Source organism: Cannabis sativa, unplaced genomic scaffold, assembly GCF_029168945.1.
Source record: "Cannabis sativa cultivar Pink pepper isolate KNU-18-1 unplaced genomic scaffold, ASM2916894v1 Contig2, whole genome shotgun sequence".
In the NCBI taxonomy this organism is placed as follows: Eukaryota; Viridiplantae; Streptophyta; class Magnoliopsida; order Rosales; family Cannabaceae; genus Cannabis; species Cannabis sativa.
Window position 1 is genome coordinate 217,339 of NW_026870038.1, and position 24,447 is coordinate 241,785.

The 24,447-nt window shown below is 29.3% G+C and overlaps 3 protein-coding genes across 4 annotated transcripts; all 3 read right to left on the reverse strand.

Annotated features, from left to right (window-relative positions):
* Nucleotides 1-2,008: 2,008 nt before the first annotated feature.
* On the reverse strand, nt 2,009-3,837 carry LOC133033078 (cytochrome b5-like). Its single transcript, XM_061107645.1, has 4 exons — nt 3,690-3,837; nt 3,436-3,531; nt 2,618-2,684; nt 2,009-2,486 (listed from the first exon to the last, which is right to left on the reverse strand). The coding sequence occupies exons 2-4, from the start codon at nt 3,520-3,522 to the stop codon at nt 2,236-2,238; spliced, it is 405 nt and encodes a 134-aa protein (XP_060963628.1). The 5' UTR covers nt 3,523-3,531; nt 3,690-3,837; the 3' UTR covers nt 2,009-2,235.
* A 3,557-nt stretch (nt 3,838-7,394) lies between these two features.
* On the reverse strand, nt 7,395-11,890 carry LOC115716191 (metal-nicotianamine transporter YSL3). Of its 2 annotated transcripts, XR_009685512.1 has the most exons (8): nt 11,000-11,880; nt 10,721-10,893; nt 10,532-10,629; nt 10,290-10,424; nt 9,982-10,171; nt 9,771-9,885; nt 8,108-9,265; nt 7,395-7,693 (listed from the first exon to the last, which is right to left on the reverse strand). XR_009685512.1 is itself a non-coding variant. In XM_030644932.2 (7 exons), exons 1-7 carry the CDS (start codon nt 11,334-11,336, stop codon nt 8,349-8,351), a joined length of 1,965 nt encoding a protein of 654 aa, XP_030500792.2. In that variant the 5' UTR covers nt 11,337-11,890; the 3' UTR covers nt 7,850-8,348. The 2 variants fall into 2 exon arrangements, 1 of the variants encoding a protein (XP_030500792.2); XM_030644932.2 differs by lacking the exon at nt 7,395-7,693 and having other exon boundaries at nt 7,850-9,265; nt 11,000-11,890.
* A 2,491-nt stretch (nt 11,891-14,381) lies between these two features.
* Nucleotides 14,382-17,846, reverse strand: LOC115716639 (metal-nicotianamine transporter YSL3). Its single transcript, XM_030645482.2, has 8 exons — nt 17,458-17,846; nt 16,964-17,356; nt 16,699-16,871; nt 16,510-16,607; nt 16,284-16,418; nt 15,976-16,165; nt 15,768-15,882; nt 14,382-15,576 (listed from the first exon to the last, which is right to left on the reverse strand). The coding sequence occupies exons 2-8, from the start codon at nt 17,346-17,348 to the stop codon at nt 14,648-14,650; spliced, it is 2,025 nt and encodes a 674-aa protein (XP_030501342.2). The 5' UTR covers nt 17,349-17,356; nt 17,458-17,846; the 3' UTR covers nt 14,382-14,647.
* Nucleotides 17,847-24,447: the final 6,601 nt, after the last annotated feature.

A 24,447-nucleotide genomic window follows, 5' to 3' on the forward strand; every position in this document is an offset into this window, starting at 1 on the left:
AGACAAACACAAGGAAGGCCTCGTGGTGGGTCAAGGACCAAAAGGGCGTCGAATGTTCTTGTCAAGGAGAACAATACAAACAACCCTACATATTCTAGTAGCAACAACCTGTGAATACAAGAGAGATTCCTGTTGACAGAGAAATTCCACATAATCTAAATGGTCCAAATTTAAGGCAAACACGACTCGATGTTCTGGAACCATCTCATATGAATATGAGACCTTTGCCAGAACAACCAAAAACTCGACCCACGAGTCATCGTCGACCACATGAATCATTTTAAATAGAAAAACTTGTAACGCCCATATTTCAAGCATTAATATGAAGATGACATGTGGATATAAGTCTTAAAAATTAAGGAATAATATAAACATGAGGAATGGGATAGGTTTCTCACCTCGAGACATGATACAATTAAATGATACGTTTGTCTCGCATTGTATTATAATATGTCTGTCAAATAAAAGCGATAAAATTAGAAATACAATTATTAGCGAGATAACAACATCATAGGCCTATCTCAAACATGACCGAGATAAATAAGACATGTATAGAATATGAAGGGATGAGTCGCTGGAAAAGGTAGATAATAAGTTCTTTAAGAGTTTGTAGCTCATTGACCCACATACTCATGAGTATGTTAAAAGACTAAGAGATATGAGCAAAAAATGATCCATCTCGGAAGGCTCATAAACGACGTAAGAAGATTTACCCTAAGGACTACAAAAGATTCAATTCTAAGTGTTATCTTAAGACCTATCTTAGACAGCAAAAGCGAAGAAGATACCTCAATTAACGTCTCGAACATACGCCTAGTAATTCCCAATATTACTGAAGAAGGCAAGGCATATTTTAGGTATGTTATCTCGGCAAATAAGATAATTTCAAGATAAGTACAAAAGTGCTTACCAATAGTTAATTTATTTATCCCACATGTTGTAAAATAAAATGTGGAGATTGTTTATGTTTCATAAACGGTTATCTAGATGAGAACAAAAAGGAATAACGGTCATTCCTAAAAATCCTATAAATAAGGATAGAACCTATGATTTAAGGGACAAACAATTTTTGGGAGGAAATACCTTGAAAAATTAAGTGCAGAAAAACCTAGAGATTACTACTTTGTATCAGATATCTTGTTATCTTAAACAAATCAAGAACTCAGAAATAATATGGACTCATGTACTATGTAGATTTAAATATAAAACCACGTAAAAATTCATGTGTCTTATTTATTTCTATTATTAATATTTACTTTTAATTTTATTCACATGATAATCTAGAAGAACAGATGCTCCAAAATGAGAAGGACAAAAACGATTTAAAGGTCAAGGTCGAAACTTTGAAGAAATCCTTATTTGACATTGACGAGAAGGCCAAAAAAGACATTGAGGAGACGAAAGAGGCCCTCGAAGTTGATGCTCGTAAAAGAATCAATATAGTGGTCCAACGCTCCATTTACAAGGTTTGAGTGAGCAATAATAAGAGCATGAACCTTAGCTTCTTGGGTGATCGTGCCGAGAAACCTAGCTTTACACGTAATACCAAACCTAGAGGAAGAAGTTTGTTTTATGATTCAAGCAAACCCTTATTTCATTCCACTTTTACGAACACCTAGTATAAATTAAAATTTAACATAGTAATATATAAAAATATAATATATATATATAATATAATAAAATACAATATAATACAACATACTAAACCAGCCTGTTAATTTTAACTACCGATTCAAGCAATCCCACGAATCCATTACTTCGTGGTTCTACTTGACTTCTAATCTACTTTCGTGTTCTAATTATCAAACAAGGACTCTGTTTAGATAACTGAATGTGTTCAGTGAAAGAAAGGAATGCGTAACAAGTTCTAGTTCTTTCTCTACATTTATATCATTACTAATTCCTTTCTGAAACTTCTAAGAATAATCATATATCATGTGTTTTCAAACACCACAAATAGGATATGCATATGTAATTTAAGTTCCATATTAATATTAAAGAAGAAAAATAAACAATGAAACTGAGCACACTGTTGTTATTATAACTTATAAGTTGAGTTCCAACTAAAATGAACTGAAGAACATAGAAAACAGAGAACAACACAGAAACTAATCAACTCAAACAGACTCTCAATTTGATTAGAAGAGCACATAATTAAACAATGGCTGCAAAAAATAACTGTTCTTCCAAATGCATAGTAACCACTCTGCCCTTCTCTACAGTTCTGATCTGAACCTATTCCTGCTTGGTGAAGTGTCGGACAGCGAATGCTAAACCCAAGATTAAAAGCGGAACTAAGAACTGCAAAATTTTGATGACAAACTCAGGTGTCTTATCGGGATTGTGTGGAGTTTGCTGCGGTGGAATGTAGGTCCGTTTTAGCGGAACAGTTGCAGCATCAATCTCTCCTATGTAGTACTGCTCCATCATTTCTCTAGCTGAATCACTGTGGCCTACATCTTCAAAATCATTGGTTGCATCTTTCCCTGCAAAGGTTTTCGAACAAAATTAATCTCAAAAAAGAGTCTTCATTTGGGGTATTAGATCAATGTTGCCTCCCCACAAAAAATATACATAGTTTCAATTGGAACAGTTAATATGATGAAGAATGCATTACCAGTAGCTGATAGCAGCACTTCATCTCCTCCGGGATGATCATCCATAAATGGCGTAACATCATACACCTGAATCCAGATACTAACTACATGAGTTCAAAATAAACTCCATGCCAATGAAAGATCAATAGAACGAAAAACAAAAAGCAGAAAACAATTAATAATAAAGAAGAAGGCTGTGACAAAATTCTTGAGTTTGGATCATAATTGAACTTTTCTTTTTCTCCTTACCTAGTTCCTGAAAATGGGGTTTTTGGTTGGTCATAACTTTTTTATTGTATGCAAACTACCAAAACTCAAGTTGAAGAGATTTCACTTATTTCTACTTCAACATAATAAAAGTTGTAACTTTTTGTCTTTTAGAGGAGAAAAGAAGAAGAAGACTTCATTTAGTATACATATTCAAGCATTTAGGCCCTTTATAATAAACACTACATTACATCACATATACAAATATATATGTAATATGGGGATAGTAATTGCTTCTACTTCCTTTCATAATTGAGTTAATTTTGTAACTAAGAGTGTAAAGGGACTGGTACCCAAGAGGAATAAGTTCCCTATATGTTATATATGAATATACACACAAATATATTTTATCAATATTGGTAGCAATTAAAATTAGGCTAAAGTGACAATTATCCGAATTGGATTAAGATCCCAGCAAATCAACACCTAGGTTAACAGGTTTGATAAAATTAGTTTATACAAGTTTCCCAAACCAAATTTCTCAGCAAACAAACAGAGTCTTAAGTTGACCAATCAATCCAAAAACTAAATCCTCACTCCAAAACCAATCAAAAGAGAAAAAAGATCTGACCTTTCCCGAAACAATTAGCCAACAATCCTTGGTCTTGTTATGTTGAGCCACTTCTTCGAATTTGTGCACCTTTGGATCTGAAGCCATTATTCTTAACTGAAAACCCACAAAACCTCATAATTATTATGTAAACAAATTTGAAAAATATAAAGAATAAAAAAATCCATGAAAGTCGACACAGAAATCGTTAGAAGAATCAAATAGAAAGAACCCAGAAAAAAAGATTGAAAATTGATTGAGAATTGAGATCATACTGGGCGTTACAAACGAGGGAGAAAAGCTTTTACGAAGGAAGAGAATTCTTCTTCTTCTTCGTTCTCTCTCACTCGTCAAACCTTGTCAGAGTCACTAAGTAAATGTAATGCTTTCTTTTCTTTATTATTATTATTAATTATTTGTGGAGATTATATATATATATTTGAAGATTTTTATTAATTCCTAAAATGCCCTTCGTTTTATGTTGAATTTACGGTCTTAATCTTTGTTTTTGGGAGGAAATTATACATTATTCGAGGGGTATTTTCGTCTCAAAATTTATCAATTCAAGTTGTATACGTTTCATTAGTAAAAACAACAACAACAACAACAAATTCCATAAAAGGTTAATAGAAAAATGATGAAGCTTTTCTTTCTTTATTTTTCTTTTTTCCATAAAATGTAATTATTTTATTTTTTTCTTCTAATGATTTTTAAAATAACATTTTACTATGTTTTTTTGCTTAATTATTATTTTACTATTTAAAATTACATACATGATGTTCCATTCAATCAAAATATAAAATAAAAGGGTGCTTTTCGAATGTGCAAAGAATATTTTTTTTTATATGTTTCGTTTGGAGAAATTTTTTAATTTAATTTTGGCTAATTAGTAATTTTTCCTCCTGAACTTTGACATGTACTAAATCGTGTCCCTGAACCTTTTTAGCCGTTAAACATTCCCCCTAAACTATTGAGATTGTTAAATTTAAGGACTTTTCTCTAATTTTAGTAAAAAATTCTAACATGGATGAAAGTTCAAGGGGCATGTTTTAGTACATATTAAAGTTCAGGGGCATGATTTGGTAGATATTAAAGTCTGGAGAGCATGGTTTAGTACATAAACAATCATTGAAACAGTAAAATTGAATAAAATTAGACAAAAGTCCTTAAATTTAACAATCTCAATAGTTCGAGGAGAATTTTTAACGACCAAAAAAGTTCAAGGGGCACGATATACTACTCAAAGTTCAGGGGGAAAAATTACTAATTAGCCTTTAATTTTTTATAAGCATATACATTACAATTATTTAAGATATTTTGTATAATTTTAAAAAATTGAGAATACTTTATAATATAAAAATAATATTTAAGTAATTTATTTTATGCACATAAAATAAAATAATTGTGACTGTTTGAATCTTATTTTTGATATATTAAATGTTTCAAAATTTTGTATAATATTTTAAATAACTATATTATAATTTTCAATAATATTTACTATTTGTTTGGAATTTTAATTTATGCTAAAAAATTAAATTAAATTATCTAAAGATTTTTTGAAAAAGATCTACTTTTTATATATAATTTGAATTCAAACAAAAAAATGATAAAATATATGTTTAAACAAATTTAGAGTTAGATTTAAATATAATTATACAAAAATTAACAACATATAAATTTATTAAAAAAAAGGTTTATGAGTACATTTAAAAATGGGTTACATTTTCGACTCTATGTTTTGTAAAAGTTATCAATTGAATCTTCTATTTTTTAAAATGACAAATTTGATCCTCTATTTTCTAAAATAGAATAAAATAGTATCCCGAACTCAATTTTTTATATTTTTTTTTAATATAACCAACTTGAAGATAATTTCTAGCATGTACAAATACAGAAAATGTGCCCAGTTTTATCGTAACAACTCTAGATTGTGTTATTATTAACTTTTATTTTGACAAAAATCAATTTAGGGTACTATTCTGTACCATTTTAGAAAATACAATATCCAATTTATCATTTAACAAAATAGAAAGTTCAATCGGTAACTTAATGCAGAGTCCAAAATAATATTTACTTTTTCAATATATATCTTTCGTAAAACCTGAGTTCTAAACAAAATATTAATTTTGTTTCTCAAAAAAAAAAATAAATAAAAAAAAATAATTTATAGATAAATTATGCAAAGTTCAACTCATGGAGCAGATTTATTAAAAGTAGACAAAACATGTCGTTTACAATAAAAATAAGAAAATTCTAATAACACCTTTAACTAAAAAATTAATAAATTGCCAGTGGTAAAACTTCAAAATATTACGAAAATAATAGATTTCTAATCCTAATGAACATATGACAAAATACACCTATAAATGAATCATGCTATTAGGTAATAACACAGCTTAGGAATCACGCTGTTGAAAGCACGACTCATAAAATATAGGGTAAAAAATATCTGGAGATACTCCATATTCTAATACGAAGAGGGATGATCGGCATGCCACAGAAGTATTTTGAGCCATTCCATAACAGATGAATGACCCAAACGGGGGCAAGGCAATTACCCCCTCCATAATCATAACAATCCCTAGTCCCTACTACAATAACAATAGTAGAGTGGTGATAAAACACCATTATTGAAAATAAAAATCAATCTAAAAAACAAAACATCACAAATAAAAACAACCCACAAATAAAAGGTTCAGTGACCAAACACCACCCATAACCTAGTGAGAATTTCAGATCCCAAGTACTAGTAGACGCCCTTGACCACACGACCCTTTCATCAATCGGACTCCCAAAGCCAAAACCCAGCATAGCCAAGCCAACACAAACCAACCACAACCTTCGTATCGAACCAAAAGACCTAACACCAAACCCGAAACCCCAACCAACCACTACCAAGGCCTATTCTTAATGATCGAATCCAACTAATAAAAGAGACGTATACGATACACCAACGGTGGCAAAACCGACACCTCACACCCAAGAAGGAAACCATTAGTGAAAAGAAAAAGAAAACTTGATTGAGAGGGGAGAAACAAGGCACAAAAGCCGAATATGGTGGGAAAACAATTAGACCCCGACCAAGGCCACATCCAAAGCCATGGACAGGCAACGAGCCCTAGTTGGAATGAAGAAAAAGGGCAAGGACGACAATAAATTTATCATTTTTTTAACAAATAAATTATAATTTTGCTTTAAATGAGAATTTTGGTATGAAATTAATTTTTATTTTTAGTAATAGAGATTTTCATATCACATGTGTTTTCATTTTTCAACTCTTCTCTCAAAATTTTCTACCACCCAATATTGATTTTTTTTTCTAAGAAAAACTATTAAAGAAAAAGCATGAAGTGAACCTTCACAAAATTTCTCTAGTATTCTATTCATGATCGGAGACTTTCACTCATTAAAAAAATGACTAAAGCATGTTTGACTATGTTTTTAGTTTTGTTAAGATGTGTTATCATAAATAAGTGCAATTTTTTTTAAAAAAATAAATATGAAGTGTTTGGTTAATATTCTAATAAAAATATTTTGTTTTTATTTCATTAGCCAAAAAAAAATTGTATGATTAAAACAATTATTAGATAAATTTACAAAATATAGATATTGTTAAAAGTAATAAGTAACGAGATTAAATTACTAAAGAAAAATTGTAAATAAAATTACGAAAAGAGAGCTAAAATTATGAAAAAATAATATGAAAGAATGAAAGTAGATGAAAAAATAGTGACAAAAATTGGTTATTGAAACAAAAAAAAATACCATTTTGTTGTTTTCTACATTTTCTTTTTTTAGTGTAGAACAATCATCTACAAAAAGAGACTTAAACTCTGCAAAAACATCCCAGAATGTAGAACAATCATCTATAAAAAAGAGACATAAACTCCACAAGAACATCACATTGATTTATATTTTTGCCTAATAAATTAGTGTATTGACTCAGAAAATATATTTACAAGAGTTTCATACAGTTATTTATGAATTTCAAATCACTTATTGTTCAATTTTTCCAAGAAATAATGTCATACACACTTTTATAATACACAAAATCAAAATCATAGAGAAAAAGAACCATATTGTTAAGTAAACTTGTGTTGTGTGGCTCAATCAATCTGTTCTGTAATAATATTTTTAAAGAGAAAAGATACTGAAAACATCATGATAAGAAATATCCAAATATGAATATGGACTTTAATGTTTTTGTCTTGGTGTGTGAGTTTCAATAAATATGTAAGTATGTTCAACCATGCCACTCACTTGTTTTCAATGACCACACCTGAAATTCAATAAAATTCATGGACTTTACACAAATCTATATATTTATATATAAGATCACATCATCTACTTGATTTGTCACCATGTTATAGATTTTAGATTGGATGGGCAAAGCTCAAGCAAACAATGGAAAAACTTTCATGTGGGAGAAACTCTGTCAAGAATCAATTTCAAAATATATAAAAAAAAGTGTCATTACATTTTTATTTCCTTGTATAGCAAAATATAACAAACTAATTTTCTAGACTAATATTATTAGTGTTGCATTAGTTTTGTGTATTGTAATAGATCTTGTAATGGTGTTGACGATACTCTAGCCAAATTTCCTTTGTATAATTTGGTGGTCAGAGAATTCTACTTATATTCAGAACTTAATCATAGCAGATGTTATAATTGAATAAATTCTCGCTCTTACCTTGGTAGAGTACTTGTGCTCTCTTTTGTGTGAGCCAGCTGACTCTCCTCCCTTTCTCTTACCTTGCTCGAGCTCTAATATACATCGAAATTGTGTGGATATCCAGGAGAGACTCGAATCTCGAACCTTATACTAACAAACCACATGCCAGACCATTTGAATTGCTCTCGAGAGTCAGAAAGAGCATAACTCTATCTAAGGAAGCACAATTCGAGTTATTTTCTTCTTCTTAGTTTGCTGTCTAGAAGCGCATGCAATTTGGAGGACGAACCTTGGCCAATGAAAGTATTGATGAGGGAAGAATCCACAAACCATCTCCACAGATCAAACCCGAAGCAACAGCAGGAATCATCAGGGCAGCAGTCTGATCATTCAGTTTGTGCCACACAAAAACAACCAAACTTCCCACACACATGTCGATGGCAAAGTAAGCACCAACCAAGAAAGGAACGGCCATGGCCATTGGGAGGGGAACCCATTTACCGATATGCTTTGGTGAAAGGTCTCTAAGAAGGTTGGCTCCAATGGCGAATGTGAAGAAGCCATAACAGAGCTGCAAGCAATGCTGAGGCAACGCAGAAAAGCCTTGAACACCTAGAATTGCCATGTTTCTGTAGATTATTGCGTATGGAGCTTTGTATTCACCATTCGGGTCCCCTACATTAAAGACCTTGTAGAAAAGGAAGAATGTGACAGGCGCCACCACACAGCCTATTGCAGTCCCGATAGCCTGGCTTACAAGCATGGATCGAGGAGATGTCAGAGTGAGATGGCCGGTCTTGAAATCATGCATCAAATCAGAAGATATGGACACAATGGACTTGATCAAACCGCAACCAACAAGCCCAGCAACCACACCATTATCCTTTCCAGCAAGATTTGCAAGAACAAAAAGAGCCACTTTACCATAATTATAAGCCATGTTCATGTCTGTTAAACCAGCACCATAAGCATTGCAGAAGCTCAGAGAAGGTGCAAGAATGTAGGCAACAACCACATAGTACCATTTGAGCTCCGGGAACATTATTGGGATAGTAATGATGGAAATGAGGGCAAAGAAACCATAACCGACGCATGCTATCCAAAGAGGAATGCTATCTCTTACAAACAACTCATTTCTTTTAAGATCATCAAGGGTCTCAGTTTGATTGTTTATAGCTGCAATTAAAGATACTCATATCAGCAAAAGTTACTACAAGTTATAAATATTTAGGCAAAAATAGTGAACACTTTCAATAAAAGAGAAACTTCTTCAATCAAACAAATACTGCCATTATCACTATGTTCCTACTTTAAAAGGTAAAAAGACTACTAACAGTGAGAAAATTATTATGGACAATAAAGAATAAAAAAACCCTTTTTCACTTTTTTCTAGATCTTCACTCTACTCAATCAATTACTTCTTCATAGAATCATAACAAGAAAAATACTTAGATTTTGTGTTACTATATTATCCCCATTAGTGGATGGTTCAAGTCTCTCACTTTTCACTCACAGAAAGACTGATGATTGGAGAAGAAAATCTGCAAGGTATCTTTATTGCTATCAAGGTGAACAATACAAATAACAAAACTTATTCAAGACAGTTTGGTTATACACCTATACAATGGTATTGCTAGCTATTTATAGGAACAACTGAACTGAGTTAAGATACATTATTTACATGTTTTGTGGGCCTTGTTCTTCATTTTGGTATGGATGTTTGTGGCAGTGAAAAACAGTATCTTGAGAAAGTTATAGAGCCCATCTCCAAGTATCAAAGCTATGGAGATGAAAACCTGAATTTAAGTAAAGAAAATAGTATTTCAGAAATAAAAAAAAAAATCAATGAAAAGATGAATATATAGTTGAGAAAAGAGCTCAAATCTTTAGACCTTGTAACCATTTAGACTTTTCATACTGCTTTCTGATAAAGTTTGAGGGAACCACTCTCCTTTAAGACCCCTTATCAAGGGCCACATTACACCCCATGAGAGCACAGCACCAAGAAGCAAAGACAAGTTCACTAGATGGGAACAGATCATACCTGCCCCAACGTAAGTGGCACTAAAATCAAAGTAAAATCTGCAAAGTAATAATCATATATTTATTCTTTTCAGTCAATCATGATGATGATGGTTATGATGACATAAGCAGATCATAGTGGAATGGAGTCTTTTAAAGTGTAATACATAGCACTTACGAGTTTTTCCAAGCTTTCAATCCAAATATTGGGAACTGATTAAATCCACATTGATCTCCACCTGAATAAAACCACTGAAAGAAACCCCATATGAAACTAATTGAAAAGAATCTCATGAACCCATCAACCTGTTTCCTGAATCAACAAAATAGAAAAGCCTCAACTTGTTAAGACTTCTTCCATACTCAATTCTGTTTAGTTTGATATCAAAAGAAAGATTGAGAAAAAACCGCATTGCTTACTTAGCCATTTTGTCTCCTTTAGGTGTGTGAAAACCATTGATAAGAACAGCAGTAGCAGTTCCACTTGGATAAGATAGTTTGTAGTCTATAATCATAATCTACAAAAAAAGGTCAGCACATAACTTCATCCATGAATGAATTTGGAGAAGGAAAACATCAAAGAGAAAGACCAAAAGAGAGCTAGAAGACCTTTCTAAGAGGTACCAAGGTCAATAACCCAACAAAACAAGTAACAAAGAGAAAACCAGTGATCCAACCAATACCAGGCTCTTTAGTACTCCCAATAGTATTGCCTTCTGTATCAACTCCTGCTTGTTCATAGGTTTTCTGGTTCAAACCCAACAGATAAGATCCAAACCCACCTGCATTTCACACCCAAAAAAGAAAAAAGATAATAAAATCCCAAGACTCAAAGCAAAGAAAAACATAACAACAAAGTCAAACACTGTTTTGATTTTAAATTCTAACCTGCAACAGCAATACCATAACATGCAACTGCACAAGTTTGGATTGTAGTATTCTCTTGTCTAGTGAAAGGAGATGACACAATTCCAACCTTGCTAAGCAAATTAGTCCATGTCCTAACAAACACAAAAGCAAGAAGAGCAGCTGAGACATTGAGATTTGGGACCATACCAGTGGTGAGAATCAGCTTCATTACTATGACACTGTAAATGATTCCAATCACTATACTTGCCACCAACCCACGAAGAGTGATCTGTTTGGTCCATGGTGCAATTTCCATATCATCTCTCTTAAATTTTTCAATCTCCAACCCTCCATTATAAGTAGTCTCATTCTCCATTATAGAATTGAATCAAAATCAACCAAAGGTCCGAACTTTAGATAAGTGTAAACAAATCCCAGATACGATCTAACCTCAATCTTGCTATTTCCTCGAAACTTGACCGAAAAAGATCAAAACTCGAAATGGGTATACACAATCTTTTCTCAATATCGCACATAGAACAAATACCTGAGGCCTAGTGAAGAGTCAAACTTTGTAGTGTTCTTTTTTATCATTATGTTCGAAGATTTTATCAAAATGAAGTCTTTAGTCTTCGTTTATGAGAGAAATATACAGATTTTTTTTCCGAGTATGAGTAGTATTGGGGCCAGGTGCGATCTTTAGAGCTTCATTCAGTCTTTAGTTTTTCAAAATCATGCTATTCCAGAGAGGCGAAACTCAGCTCATCATCCTGATTCCATGGCTAAATTTCCTTCTTCTTTCTACTCTAAAATCTTCATCTCAAACAGTTAACCATGGAACTATTGGAAGTCACCCAAGAGTTTGTGCCATCTACTTTTTTTTTTTTTTGTTAATTAAAATTTTTGCCCCACATGGAAAAGTCTGCCCATGACATGAGTGAGATAGTTGAACTTTGAACTTTGTAAATTAAAAAAATAAAAAGTCATTAGACTGTAAGTACATAAGTTTAACTTTAACTTTAAGGTGGCGTTTGATCGGAAGTATTAAATAAAAATGAGAATGAAAATCACAATAGTAATAAAATAGAATAAAATTTAAAATACATAAAAAAAAAATTAATAAAAAAATTATTAAATTTCTTCTCTTATGTTAAAATAATCTTTCTTTACTTTTTAAAATAAAATAATAATATCATTCTAATATTTTAAAATATAACCAAATAAATGAATGGAATGAAAATTATTGATTTTCCATTTCATTCCATATTATTATCTCTAACCAAACACCACCTAATTATAAATAAATATTTAAATTTAATTTTTAACAGTAATAATAGTAAAATTATATTTCTAAAATCTCTATTTTTCTCTCTTTACAATAAACAATTACAAGACCATTACATGCCTTTAAATAGACATAAATAGACTTAACTAATTGGTGCACTTAACCAACTAAAACTGAATGTTGTAGAAATTCATCTAACATAACAGAACTAATGTTGTAGAATTTAACTAACTTAACATTTTGTTAGTTAAATCTGTTATTTCCAGTTTTGTTTGTTCTATGAATTACCAAACAATAAATTTCACCTTAATTCATAGAACCAAACAAGACAAACAGCATGGGAGTATTCCACTTATCTTCAGATGGAGCCAATGTTCAACAGTTCCACACAATGTTGGAACCTGCTAACTGGAAGAATTTTAGTTCCATCTGAAGAATTCTCTTCACTTAGTACTTTCTCAAGTTCTACTTCTCCATCTTCAATCTCCTTTCTAATCTAAAACAACCTAATGTCAATATGTTTTGATCTCTCGTGATAGATTAGATTTTTACAGAAATAAATGGCAAATTAGCTATCAAAGTACAGCGTAGCCTTTTTTCTCATCATTTGTAGCTTACTTAGGATTCCTTTGATCCACACAACTTTGAAAGCTTTTGTAGTTACCATAAACTCTGCCTCAATTAAGCACATGTTGCAACTGAGATTTCTAACTAATACAATAGTTGGTTATTGACTTCATGGTGTCTTTATTTGATGCATAATCGACATCAACATAACTCTCCAATATAATCTTGGTTCTAGACTTGATAATTATGCAAAATACAAATAAAATATACCGTAGTAAGTATATTTAATTAGGAAAAAAAAATTGTTTGACAACTTGGCTCATGATATTGATTCACACTAATGGGCTACATCAATTGTGTGGACCTGCCACTAATAAGTGGGGGATTCCTTATCTGAATGGAAAATAAGATGAGACGACTAATTAGAATCATCTCTTGTACTGAAATGTTAAATAACATAGGGACGAGAATGAAATTTTCTACCGTGACATTGACCTGTTTAATGTCTTATTAAATTAATTTATTTTTACATTTTTTTTTAATTTTATTTATGTATTTTCTAATATATTTATATTTTAGTTTGACATAATTTATTCTTTTATACATTTAAATTTTTAACATAGATAGATTTATGTAAAAAAATAACTCTTTTAAATTAAAATTCCATAAAAAAACCATAAAATGGGCTAGACACGAAATCTGCATGAAATTTTATTCACTTACGTTTGTTTATATCTTAAGTAGATAGGAGAGATTTAACTTTGATACCATGATAAGAATTATGGAGTTTCATCTCATTAACTATTAATAATGAGTGTAGTAATTTATGTTCTTATATATAACTTAATATTTTTAAATATAATGTGAGATAATGCTATCTAATATGCATTTGCTTGTAATATCTAAATCTCGACGACACAATACGAATACAACCCACCATAAACACGAATTGTCTCGTACCTAAATTACTATAAAACACAAACCTTGTTTAAGGCAAGTTATAATGGAGATAAAGGGCTTATCAAATCTAAAAATGCTAAAAGATGATTGAATTTTTAACATATGAATGAACTTAGGTATCAACATTAGCTAGTAAACTTCTAGTACAAACTATTTTGAGGTGTTAAAGATTCTTAGGGAGAAGATATTGAAAACACTGACACTTGATAAAGATATGAACTTTAATGATTCTCTTTGGTGTGAGAGTTTCAATAAATGTTGTAAGTATGTTCAGTTCAACCATGCCTTAAAGTCTTTTCTTCCTTTCATTAAATCCACACACTTATTTTTCAGTGAGATACCAGGAAGTGGACTCTGAAACCAAACAAATTTCATTGACTTTACTTTATTATATAAATATATAGCTTCTAGGCATTAGGACCACTATAATATACCAAATTCATTGAATGGTAATACTATGAATATGAACCAACCATAGTCTAAAACTCACCACTTTTCACTATGTTGTGTGCTCTCTTTTGTTATTGACACGTTGATTCATGATCATTTTTCTTCATGCAAATGGGTTTTGTATAATTGTATGAGTTGACTCAGTATGAAAAGAAAACAAGCAATAATAAGATGTGGGGTTTTATTGATCTAATTAATTAATCTCATTACAATGTAGTTTACATTTTGAGTACTCTCTTCTCTTCTCTTCTCTTCCTCTTTACAATACTCAATTTGACATCTACTACATCAAAACTATGTAGATATCGAAAAGAGACTCGAATCTCAGACCTTTGTATAAACAAACCACATGCCTAACCATTTGAACTACTACAATAAGCTATAAGCTATTCTAATACTTTTTAAGTACAATTCTAATTCTGTTTTTAGTTTGATGTCAAGAAGCGCATGCATATTGGCGGCCGAACCTTGGCCAAAGCGAGTATTGATGAGGGGAGAATCCATAAACCATCTCCACAGATCAAACCCGAAGCAACAGCAGGAATCATCAGAGCGGCATTCTTATCATTCATCTTGTGCCACACGAAAACAACCAAACTTCCAACGCACATGTCAATCGCAAAGTAAGCACCAACCAAGAAAGGAACAGCCATGGCCATTGGAAGGGGAACCCATTTACTGATATGCTTCGGTGAAAGATCTCTCACAAGGTTAGCTCCTATAGCGAATGCAAAGAAGCCATAACAGAGTTGCAAACAATGCTGTGGCAATGCAGAAAAGCCTTGAACACCGAGAATTGCCATGTTTCTGTAGATTATAGCGTATGGTGCTTTGTATTCACCGTCGGGGTTCCCAACATCAAAGGCCTTGTAGAAGAGGAAAAATGTGACGGGTGCAACCACACAGCCTATTGCTGTTCCAATAGCCTGGCTCACAAGCATTGACCGAGGAGATGTGAGAGTGAGATGGCCCGTCTTGAAATCGTGCATCAAATCAGAAGAAATGGACACAATGGACTTGATCAAACCACAACCAACAAGCCCTGCAACCACACCATTCTCTTTTCCAGCCAGACTAGCAAGAACAAATAGAGCAACTTTACCATAATTGTATGCCATGTTCATGTCTGTTAAACCGGCTCCATAAGCATTGCAGAAGCTCAGAGAAGGAGCAAGCACATAGGCTACAACCACATAGTACCATTTGAGCTCAGGGAACATTATTGGGATAATTATGATGGAAATGAGGGCAAAGAAACCATAACCAACGAATGCTATCCAAAGAGGAATGCTATCTCTTACAAACAACTCATTTCTTTTAAGATCATCAAGGGTCTCATCTTGTTTATTTGAAGCTGCAATGAAAGAAAGATACTCATATCAGTTAAGTTACTAAACTAAGTAAAGTTTTTATATGGACAATAAGAAAGAACAAAACCCTTTTTACTATTATTTATCATATTATTCCCTTTAGTGGATGTGTGTCACTAGTCACTATTATGATTTTGGACACTGTAACTAGTTAGTGGTTTAGAGTATTATTTACATGTTTTGAGGGTCTTGTTCTTCATTTTGGTATGGATGCTTGTGGCTGTGAAAAACAGTATCTTGAGAAAGTTATAGAGCCCATCTCCAAGTATCAAAGCTATGGAGATGAAAACCTGAATTTAAGTAAAGAAAATAGTATTTCAGAAATAAAAAAAATCAATGAAAAGATGAATATATAGTTGAGAAAAGAGCTCAAATCTTTAGACCTTGTAACCATTTAGACTTTTCATACTGCTTTCTGATAAAGTTTGAGGGAACCACTCTCCTTTAAGACCCCTTATCAAGGGCCACATTACACCCCATGAGAGCACAGCACCAAGAAGCAAAGACAAGTTCACTAGATGGGAACAGATCATACCTGCCCCAACGTATGTGGCACTAAAATCAAAGTAAAATCTGCAAAGTAATAATCATATATTTATTCTTTTCAGTCAATCATGATGATGATGGTTATGATGACATAAGCAAATCATAGTGGAATGGAGTCTTTTAAAGTGTAATACATAGCACTTACGAGTTTTTCCAAGCTTTCAATCCAAATGTTGGGAACTGATTAAATCCACATTGATCTCCACCTGAATAAAACCACTGAAAGAAACCCCACAAGAAACTAATGGAGAAGAATCTCATGAATCCATGAACCTGTTTTCTGCCAAAAAGAAAAAAAAGGAGAGCCTTAACTAGTTAGACTTTTTTCATACTCAATTCTGTTTGATTGAGAGAAAAAGCTCATTGCTTACTTAGCCTTTTTGTCTCCTTTAGGTGTATGAAAACCATTGATAAGAACAGCAGTAGCAGTTCCACTTGGATATGATAGTTTGTAGTCTATAATCATAATCTGCACAAAAAGTCATAACATAACTTTCTTCAGTGAATGAATTTAAAGAAAGAAACAAAGAAAAGACAAAGAAAGTTAAAAAAAAAAAAACCTTTCTAAGAGGCACCAAAGCCAATAGCCCAACAAAACAAGTAACAAAGAGAAAACCAGTCATCCAACCAATACCAGGCTCTTTAGTACTCCCAGGAGTATTGCCTACAGTATCAATTCCTGCTTGTTCATAAGTTTTCTGGTTCAAACCCAACAGATAAGACCCAAATCCACCTGCAATTCACCCCAAAAAACAACAATAAAAAAACCAAGACTTAAAACAAAGTCAAACATAATAACAAACACTTGGTGTTGTTTTCTCTAACCTCCAACAGCTATACTATAACATGCAACAGCACATGTTTGGATTATAGTATTCTCTTGTCTAGTGAAAGGAGATGACATAATTCCAGCTTTGCTGAGCAACTTAGTCCATGTTCTTATGAACACAAAAGCAAGAAGAGCAGCTGAGACATTGAGATTTGGGACCAAACCAGTGGTGAGATTGAGCTTCATTACTATAACACTGTAAATGATTCCAATCACTATACTAGCCACCAGTCCACGAAGAGTAATCTGTTCTGTCCATGGTGCAATTCTGTTCAAATCCTCTGGCTCATGTCCAACCTCTTCCATATCCTCTCTTTCAAATTTCTCAATCTCTGAAGATGAAGAAGAAGACCCTTCCATATGTTTAGTCCCATTCTCCATTATAAAATCTATAACAACAACAAACATAGTGATATAACAAAAAAGGAATCAAAATCACTAAAGGTTTGAACTTTAGACAAGTGTAAACGAAACCCAGATAAGAATTTACCTCAATCTTGTTATTTTCTTCGAAACTTGACTGAAAATTATCAAAACTCGAAATGGGTATCTATAAATTTATAGACTTTTCTTCTGTTCATCCAACAACACACACACAGACACAGAGACAGACCAAATCCCCAAAAGGGTCAGTCTGAATGATTTTAAACTTGGAAATCAACGACACCACACGACTAGATTTTGAGAGAAAAATAAATAAAAATAAAGAGATTTATGAATGTATTAATAATAATAATAATAATGCGTTAATTATTAACATATGATATTGCATTGCATGTACTACAATACAAATTTTTTGTAGTACAAAATAGGCGTTGTAGTACACACTTAAACAACTTTCCAACTAAAACTAATAAACCTTTCTTTGAACAAATGTTAGGCGAAGAAAGAAAGCGCGAAAATTCTTATGGTTGACTCTCTCTCTCTCTCTCTCTCTTGCTAATTACTCTAGAGAGAGAAAGTGATGGTGGGTAGAGATGGAATGGAAAGATTAAGATATTATTTATTTTTATTTCTCTGAAATTAGTTTAATTTGTGTAAAATTATTTAGCTCAACTAAAAGTGTGTGATTTATTTTTATTTTTTTACTTTTTATACTAGTTCTAATACTAATAGGTTCTACATAATTACGTACACACATTCTAATATAAATATGTTATATTTTATAAGAATATTTGCGGTGAAAATTCTAATAAAAAATAACAATAAAAATATTTTATTTTGCAATTTTGTTACAATCATATTTTTAAATGTTAATTAAGTTAGTTAGGTACTAACTCAAAAATATGTGAAGTCATATTATTTGACCACATACTAAATAAATATTATTTATTCTATATATTAATTAAAATATACAACTTTAAATAAAAAATCTTAAAGATAAAATATTTTATCACTTTTTTTTATTGGGATCATATATATAACAACTGCAAATATTTAGAAGTTTTACCTAAAATATCTTTATTTTATATTTTCTAAAAATTAAAATAATGAAAAATAAAATTTAAATTCTAATATTTAAAATTTTAAAACTTAAAAATTAATAAAATATTTTATCTAATCTAGTATTACACCAAACAATACATAATATTAAGTTCCTGATCCTTATCTAATATAATTGAATCCGGTAGAATAAAAATAATTTTTTAATTAACTTCATTTTTTTAATTATTATTTGCTTTGATATGATGTTATGATAATCACCAAATTAACATCAAACATAATAGAATAATAATGTGTCTACATGCTCCCCATAAAAAAATGAATAAATAAGACCATGTTTATATGGTAATATGTGGTTTTTCTTTTAACATTGAAGAGGTGTGGGATTCCATCGTTCTTTTTCTGAAAAAAAGTGTGGAACTATTAAATTATGTCTATAACCACTAATAATATATAATTTTAATAGGTATATATTGGTTTCGAATATGTTTAAATTTACTTTAGATAAAAATAATAGAGTAACTATGTCACATCAAGTTCGGTCCTGTAGTGACACGAAGGAGGCGGTTGGTACGGCTGGCTTAGGCTTCCATTTGAAAAAAAAGTTAAAATATTATTAGTAATAAAAAACTAATAATACCCATAATACTAAATAAGTATTGAAGGTATGTCATAATTTAATTATTTTAATAATTAATAAATTCAGAGTTTAAATCTCAAAACTTCACTTTTTTATTATGCCTTAATTTTTTTTTTTGTCTAAAGTTTAAATTAACATAGGGTTGATGTTTTCCTAAAAAAAAGAAAATATATATAAATTAATAAATAAAATCATGTTTAGGGTAATTTTGTGATTTTAGTGTATATAAGACTTCTAATTGTGTAGTAAATTTTTTTAGGGGGTGGGAAATCTAAATATTTTCAACTTAGTACTATTCTTACTTAGTAGACATATATGTCTACATTATGATGATAAGTATTATTAAATCAAATTGTCCTAAAATCTAATATTAAAATAAAGAAAATGATATAAGATAAATTATACTTTCCACTATTAATTTTAGGGGAATCACTCCATATATTATTTTTTTTTAACTTTTTTTTAAAATTTACGGTTTGAGTTTCTAAAGTGATTGCAGCGTTAATTGCAATAGGGTTTTTATACGATTTTTTATTGCAATTTAGATTGCAGCACTAGTTACAATAAGAGTTTCTATGTAAAATTTCGTAAAAAAAAAAAATTATATTTAAAGTGTAAAAATAAAAATAAAAAAAAATACCTTAATTTTATTATTACACTCTATCGCAATAGCCAAAACAATAAGTGTGTACATTTGACTATTATTACATATTAAAATGCGTGCCAAAAAAAACAAAATTTAAAAGTGTTTCAATAAAAAAATTAAAGAAAATAAATATCATTTAAATTTTTCCAGAGAATATAACATTTTTTAGTCAAATTTGTTAAGGATCACAATTACACTTCAAAAATATATATTTCTTTTCTAAGAGTTTCTTTTTGTATATATGAAAAATAGATGCTTATATAATAATAAGAGATTAGTATCGTCAACTTTTTATTATAATCTCTGATTGAGTTAATTTTCGTATTTGAAAGTACATGCTAATATTTTTTTATGGCGGTATTCGGTATACTTACAAAATCATTCATGTAAATTTTTAAAAAAATTTAAATAGTTTATAGTATTGAAAATACGTTTAAATTTTTTTGAATACGTGTAGTAAATTGGAATATTAGAAACTCTATTTTCGGTACTATAAATTATTTAGAATTTTTCAAAAATTTACAGGGATAATATTGTAATCATAACAAATACCACTATGAAAAAAAAATGTTTCGATATGTAATTTTAAACGTTGGGATTGATTAAAAAATTATAATAAGAGATTATAATTAACACTCTAATAATAATATAAATGCTTTTAAAATTTATGACTAAATAATTAAAAAAAAAAACTCATAAATTTTTTTTAAAAAAAAAAGATAAAGTTGAAAAAAACAAAATATTAAGATGCTTGTGGCTAAATAGAATTGGCTAAAAGAAGAATAGATTGATTTAGGATTGAGAAATGGAACAATTGAATTCAATCCCAAAACAAAACAAAACAAAACAAAATAGAAAAAAGAGTGAGTTTTGATGTTTTTGGGAGTTGGCTTTTCAAGTGGGGTCCACTTGAGATAGAAAGTTCTTTGATTCCATTTGATCCAAATAGATAATCAATTATGGCCCTTGAAATGTCCATGTCATCAATGCGTGTACGGCACGCGAACATTTTGTACTATGAAATAGGCGCGTGGGTATACATTCCTTTAAGCACGGTCGACAGTGGGTGTGTGAATAGAATATTGTAGGGTATCTACGTTGGCCACGTGGTTTGATGACGTAGGCAATTTGCTTGTTTTGGGTTTCATCACATCAAGTCTAAACTATATTCCCCTCCATTTTTTTATCTTATAAAATTAAGAAAAAAAAGATTAATTTGCGACAAAATTCTTCAACTATCAATTTACTTGTAAAAAATCATCCAGCTTTATATTTTGGTGGGAAAATTCTCCAAAGTACTGTTTCGTTTACATTTTTAAGGTGTCGTCTGTCCAGCCTTGTTAAGTCCTAATTTTTTGTACGTGGCAATGACAGGTCACTAAAAAATTATCCTACGTGGCCATATTTTATAAAATAAAAATTAAAATAAAAAATTTAAGAGTAATTTGCGGAAAAACTCCCCAACTATCAATTTACTTGCAAAAAACCACCCAATCTTAAAATTTTTTGCATGGTTTTTTGCAAGTAAATTAATAGTTGAGAGAGTTTTGCCGCAAATTACTCTTAAAGTTTTTTTTTTTATTTTGTAAAATATGGCCACATAGGATAAGTTTTTAGTGACATGTCATTGCCACGTGGGCAAAATTAAGACTTAACGAGACTGGACAGACGACACCTTAAAAATGTAAAGGAAACAGTACTTTGGAGGTTTTTCCACTAAAATATGAAGTTGGATGGTCTTTTGCAAGTAAATTGATAGTTAGGGGGTTTTGCCGCAAATTACTCAGAAAAAATTATAAAATTGGCTAAAAAATTTTAAAAAAAATATACAATGTAGTATAGGAAAATTTTATTTTTGAATTTTTTTATTTATAAAAATATATCTTCAATAAAAATGATAAATATTTTTTAATTATTTATAGTTGTTATAAAATTATTTTTTTAATTATTTCATAGTTTATTTATAGTTATTTTATAAATGTAATGAGATTGATTTTTAATTGTTTTTTTACTTTTTGATGAACAAAGTATATTTTTATTAATTTTAAAACTTTAAAAGTATATTTTTATAAATAAAAAACATAATAAAGAATTTTTTAAAAAAAATTACCAAAATTCAAATTTACTTAAAACATTAGTTTAATGCACTTTTTTTTTTTTTTGAAATATAAATGCAAATTATTCTTAATTTTTAGCATTAAAATAAATAACTTATAAATTAAGATGGCTGGCTCCATCTTTAGTCAACTTCATACTCAATAATTTATTTGATTTGTTCTGTCAAAAAAAAAAATAATAATTTATTTGATTTGTCTTAATTAGTTCTCATCTCTATATTAAAAACATGCACAAGTAATTAATTTATAGATAACTAGGGAACTAAGCCGCGCTTCGCGCGGTGTTGTCTAATTTTTGTAATCTTTATATATATATTGCAATTATATTGAGTGATATAATCTAAAATATAATATTTTAATTTGTGTTATTATAATAAAATAAATAAAAAAGTTAACTATTTCTAAATTTAATAAACTGACTTTGTATCTGATGATATAGTTATTTTTAAAAGACTATCTAGACGTTTTTTGCTTAATACAAATAAATCGTTTAACTATTTTTTATTAAAGTTTTTATATTTTGTTTTGTGGTGTCGTTTGAATATTTTCTCCCTTTGTGCTTTTCTTTATATATATATATTGATTATTAGAAAATAAATAACTACTTATACAAAAAATATATAAAAAAAAATTTATTGGGTAAGACATTAATCAATCACCTATAAAAAATAATATTTTTTAGATAAAAGAAAGTAAAATAATAAAACTACTACTTATAACCTACATAGATAACATCTAAACGATTTTTAAATGATGTGAGACTTTTAATTTGTACGTGTAGTGTATTTTTCAAAGAAAATAAAAGAATGTGTCATAAAATAAAATAAAATAGGAAGAAAAAAAATATACTTTCCTTTATATATATAAGAGAAAATATTTTAATTATAAAAAATTATTTTTAATTCGATCACTTAACAATATATAAATCTAGAATAGTAAAATAAAATTCTTAAATTAAAATTCATTTCATAAATATATAAAATAAAATTAAAAATTATTATACAAAGTTAATTATTAGAAAATAAATAACTACTTATACAAATATATATAAAAAAAAATTATTGGGTAAGACATTAATCAATCGCCCATAAAAAAATAATATTTTTTAGATAAAAGAAAGTAAAATAATAAAACTACTACTTATAACCTACATAGATAACATCTAAACCATTTTTAAATGATGTGGGACTTTTTGTTTGTATGTGTAGTATTTTTTTTTTCAAAGAAAATAAGAGAATTTATCATAAAATAGAAAAAATAGGAAGAAAAAAAATAGGTTGCCACCTAAACTCTTCTTTTGCTATATATATATATATATATATATATATATATATATATTGATTGATAACATCTAAACTATTTTTAAATGATGTGAGACTTTTTGTTTATATGTGTAGTGTATTTCTCAAAGAAAATAAGAGAATGTATCATAAAATATAAAAAATAGGAAGAAAAAAAAAATAGGTTGCCACCTAAACTCTTCTTTTGCTTTCCTTTATATATATATTGATTGATATATTGATATATATAGTGATGATTGGTAAATTAATTTTAGTTATAAAAAATTATTTTTAACTCGAACCTATAAAAATTTAGAATAGTAAAATAAAATTTTTAAACTAAAATTTATTTCATAAAGATATATAAAATTAAAAATTATTACTACAAAGTTAATTATTAAAAAATAAATAATTACTCAATAATATATATAAAAATAATAAAAAATATATATTTTATATAAAAAAAAATATATATAAAAAATATTTTTTTATATATATATTACTCAATAATATATATAAAAAAATATTGAGTAAGAAATTATTCAATTACTCATAAAAAAATAATATTTTTTAGATAAAAGAAAGTAAAGTGATAAAATTACTACTTATAACCTACATGGATAATTTCTAAACGATTTTTAAATGATGTGGGACTTTTAGTTTATATGTATAGTGTATTTCTCAAATAAAATAAGAGAATGTGTGATAAAATAGAAAAAATAAGAAGAAAAAATAATAGGTTGCCACCTAAACTCCCTTTGTGCTTTCCTTTATATATCTTTATATATTAAAAGTGCCTATCTAACGGCAATTCTTGGTTTAACAGAATATACTTAAAAAAAAAAAGAATATTCTGTTAAATTTAACGATTAGGTTTGATCTCCCGTTAACAAATAAACTCAATAATTAAACCCAAAAAATTAAACAATCTTTTAAATATTAATAATCTCTTTTTAAATTAAAAAAATCATCTTAGCCACATATCTCTCTAACAAACTTATCTTGGGAGAATATTAATATTATTTTTTTAATTTTTTTTTAAAAAAGAAAAATCTTTATATATTAAAGTTAACCTCACGTTATCTAATGTTTTCTCTGGATAAGCATAGGAAGCAGAAATACCACTTCTATCTTTGTGTGATTGCAGATATACCACTTCTGTCATTGACCCACTTTTTAGCTTTATAAATGAAGATGTTCATATAATATTAACACTTTACAGAATATTTATAGATATAAACTTACATTACAATGCTATGTTAAAAAAGAACTAAATAGAATAATCTACTACTCCAATAATTAATTTATTTACAATTTTATAATTACACTAATATTATTTTTAATACATTATTAA

Excerpts from the sequence above, each read along its gene's own strand:
- LOC133033078 (XM_061107645.1), bottom strand. The coding sequence starts at position 3,522 with ATGGCTTCAGATCCAAAGGTGCACAAATTCGAAGAAGTGGCTCAACAT. Across the intron at positions 2,685-3,435 it reads GGCTAATTGTTTCGGGAAAG|GTGTATGATGTTACGCCATT; the intron begins GTCAGATCTTTT and ends ATCTGGATTCAG. Across the intron at positions 2,487-2,617 it reads AGTGCTGCTATCAGCTACTG|GGAAAGATGCAACCAATGAT; the intron begins GTAATGCATTCT and ends AAACCTTTGCAG.
- LOC115716191 (XM_030644932.2), bottom strand. The coding sequence starts at position 11,336 with ATGGAGAATGAGACTACTTATAATGGAGGGTTGGAGATTGAAAAATTT. Across the intron at positions 10,894-10,999 it reads TTATGGTATTGCTGTTGCAG|GTGGGTTTGGATCTTATCTG; the intron begins GTTAGAATTTAA and ends TGTGAAATGCAG. Across the intron at positions 10,630-10,720 it reads CCTTGGTACCTCTTAGAAAG|ATTATGATTATAGACTACAA; the intron begins GTCTTCTAGCTC and ends CTTTTTTTGTAG.
- LOC115716639 (XM_030645482.2), bottom strand. The coding sequence starts at position 17,348 with ATGGAGAATGGGACTAAACATATGGAAGGGTCTTCTTCTTCATCTTCA. Across the intron at positions 16,166-16,283 it reads TTGAAAGCTTGGAAAAACTC|ATTTTACTTTGATTTTAGTG; the intron begins GTAAGTGCTATG and ends ATTACTTTGCAG. Across the intron at positions 15,577-15,767 it reads GAACAAGACCCTCAAAACAT|CTTCAAATAAACAAGATGAG; the intron begins GTAAATAATACT and ends CTTTCATTGCAG.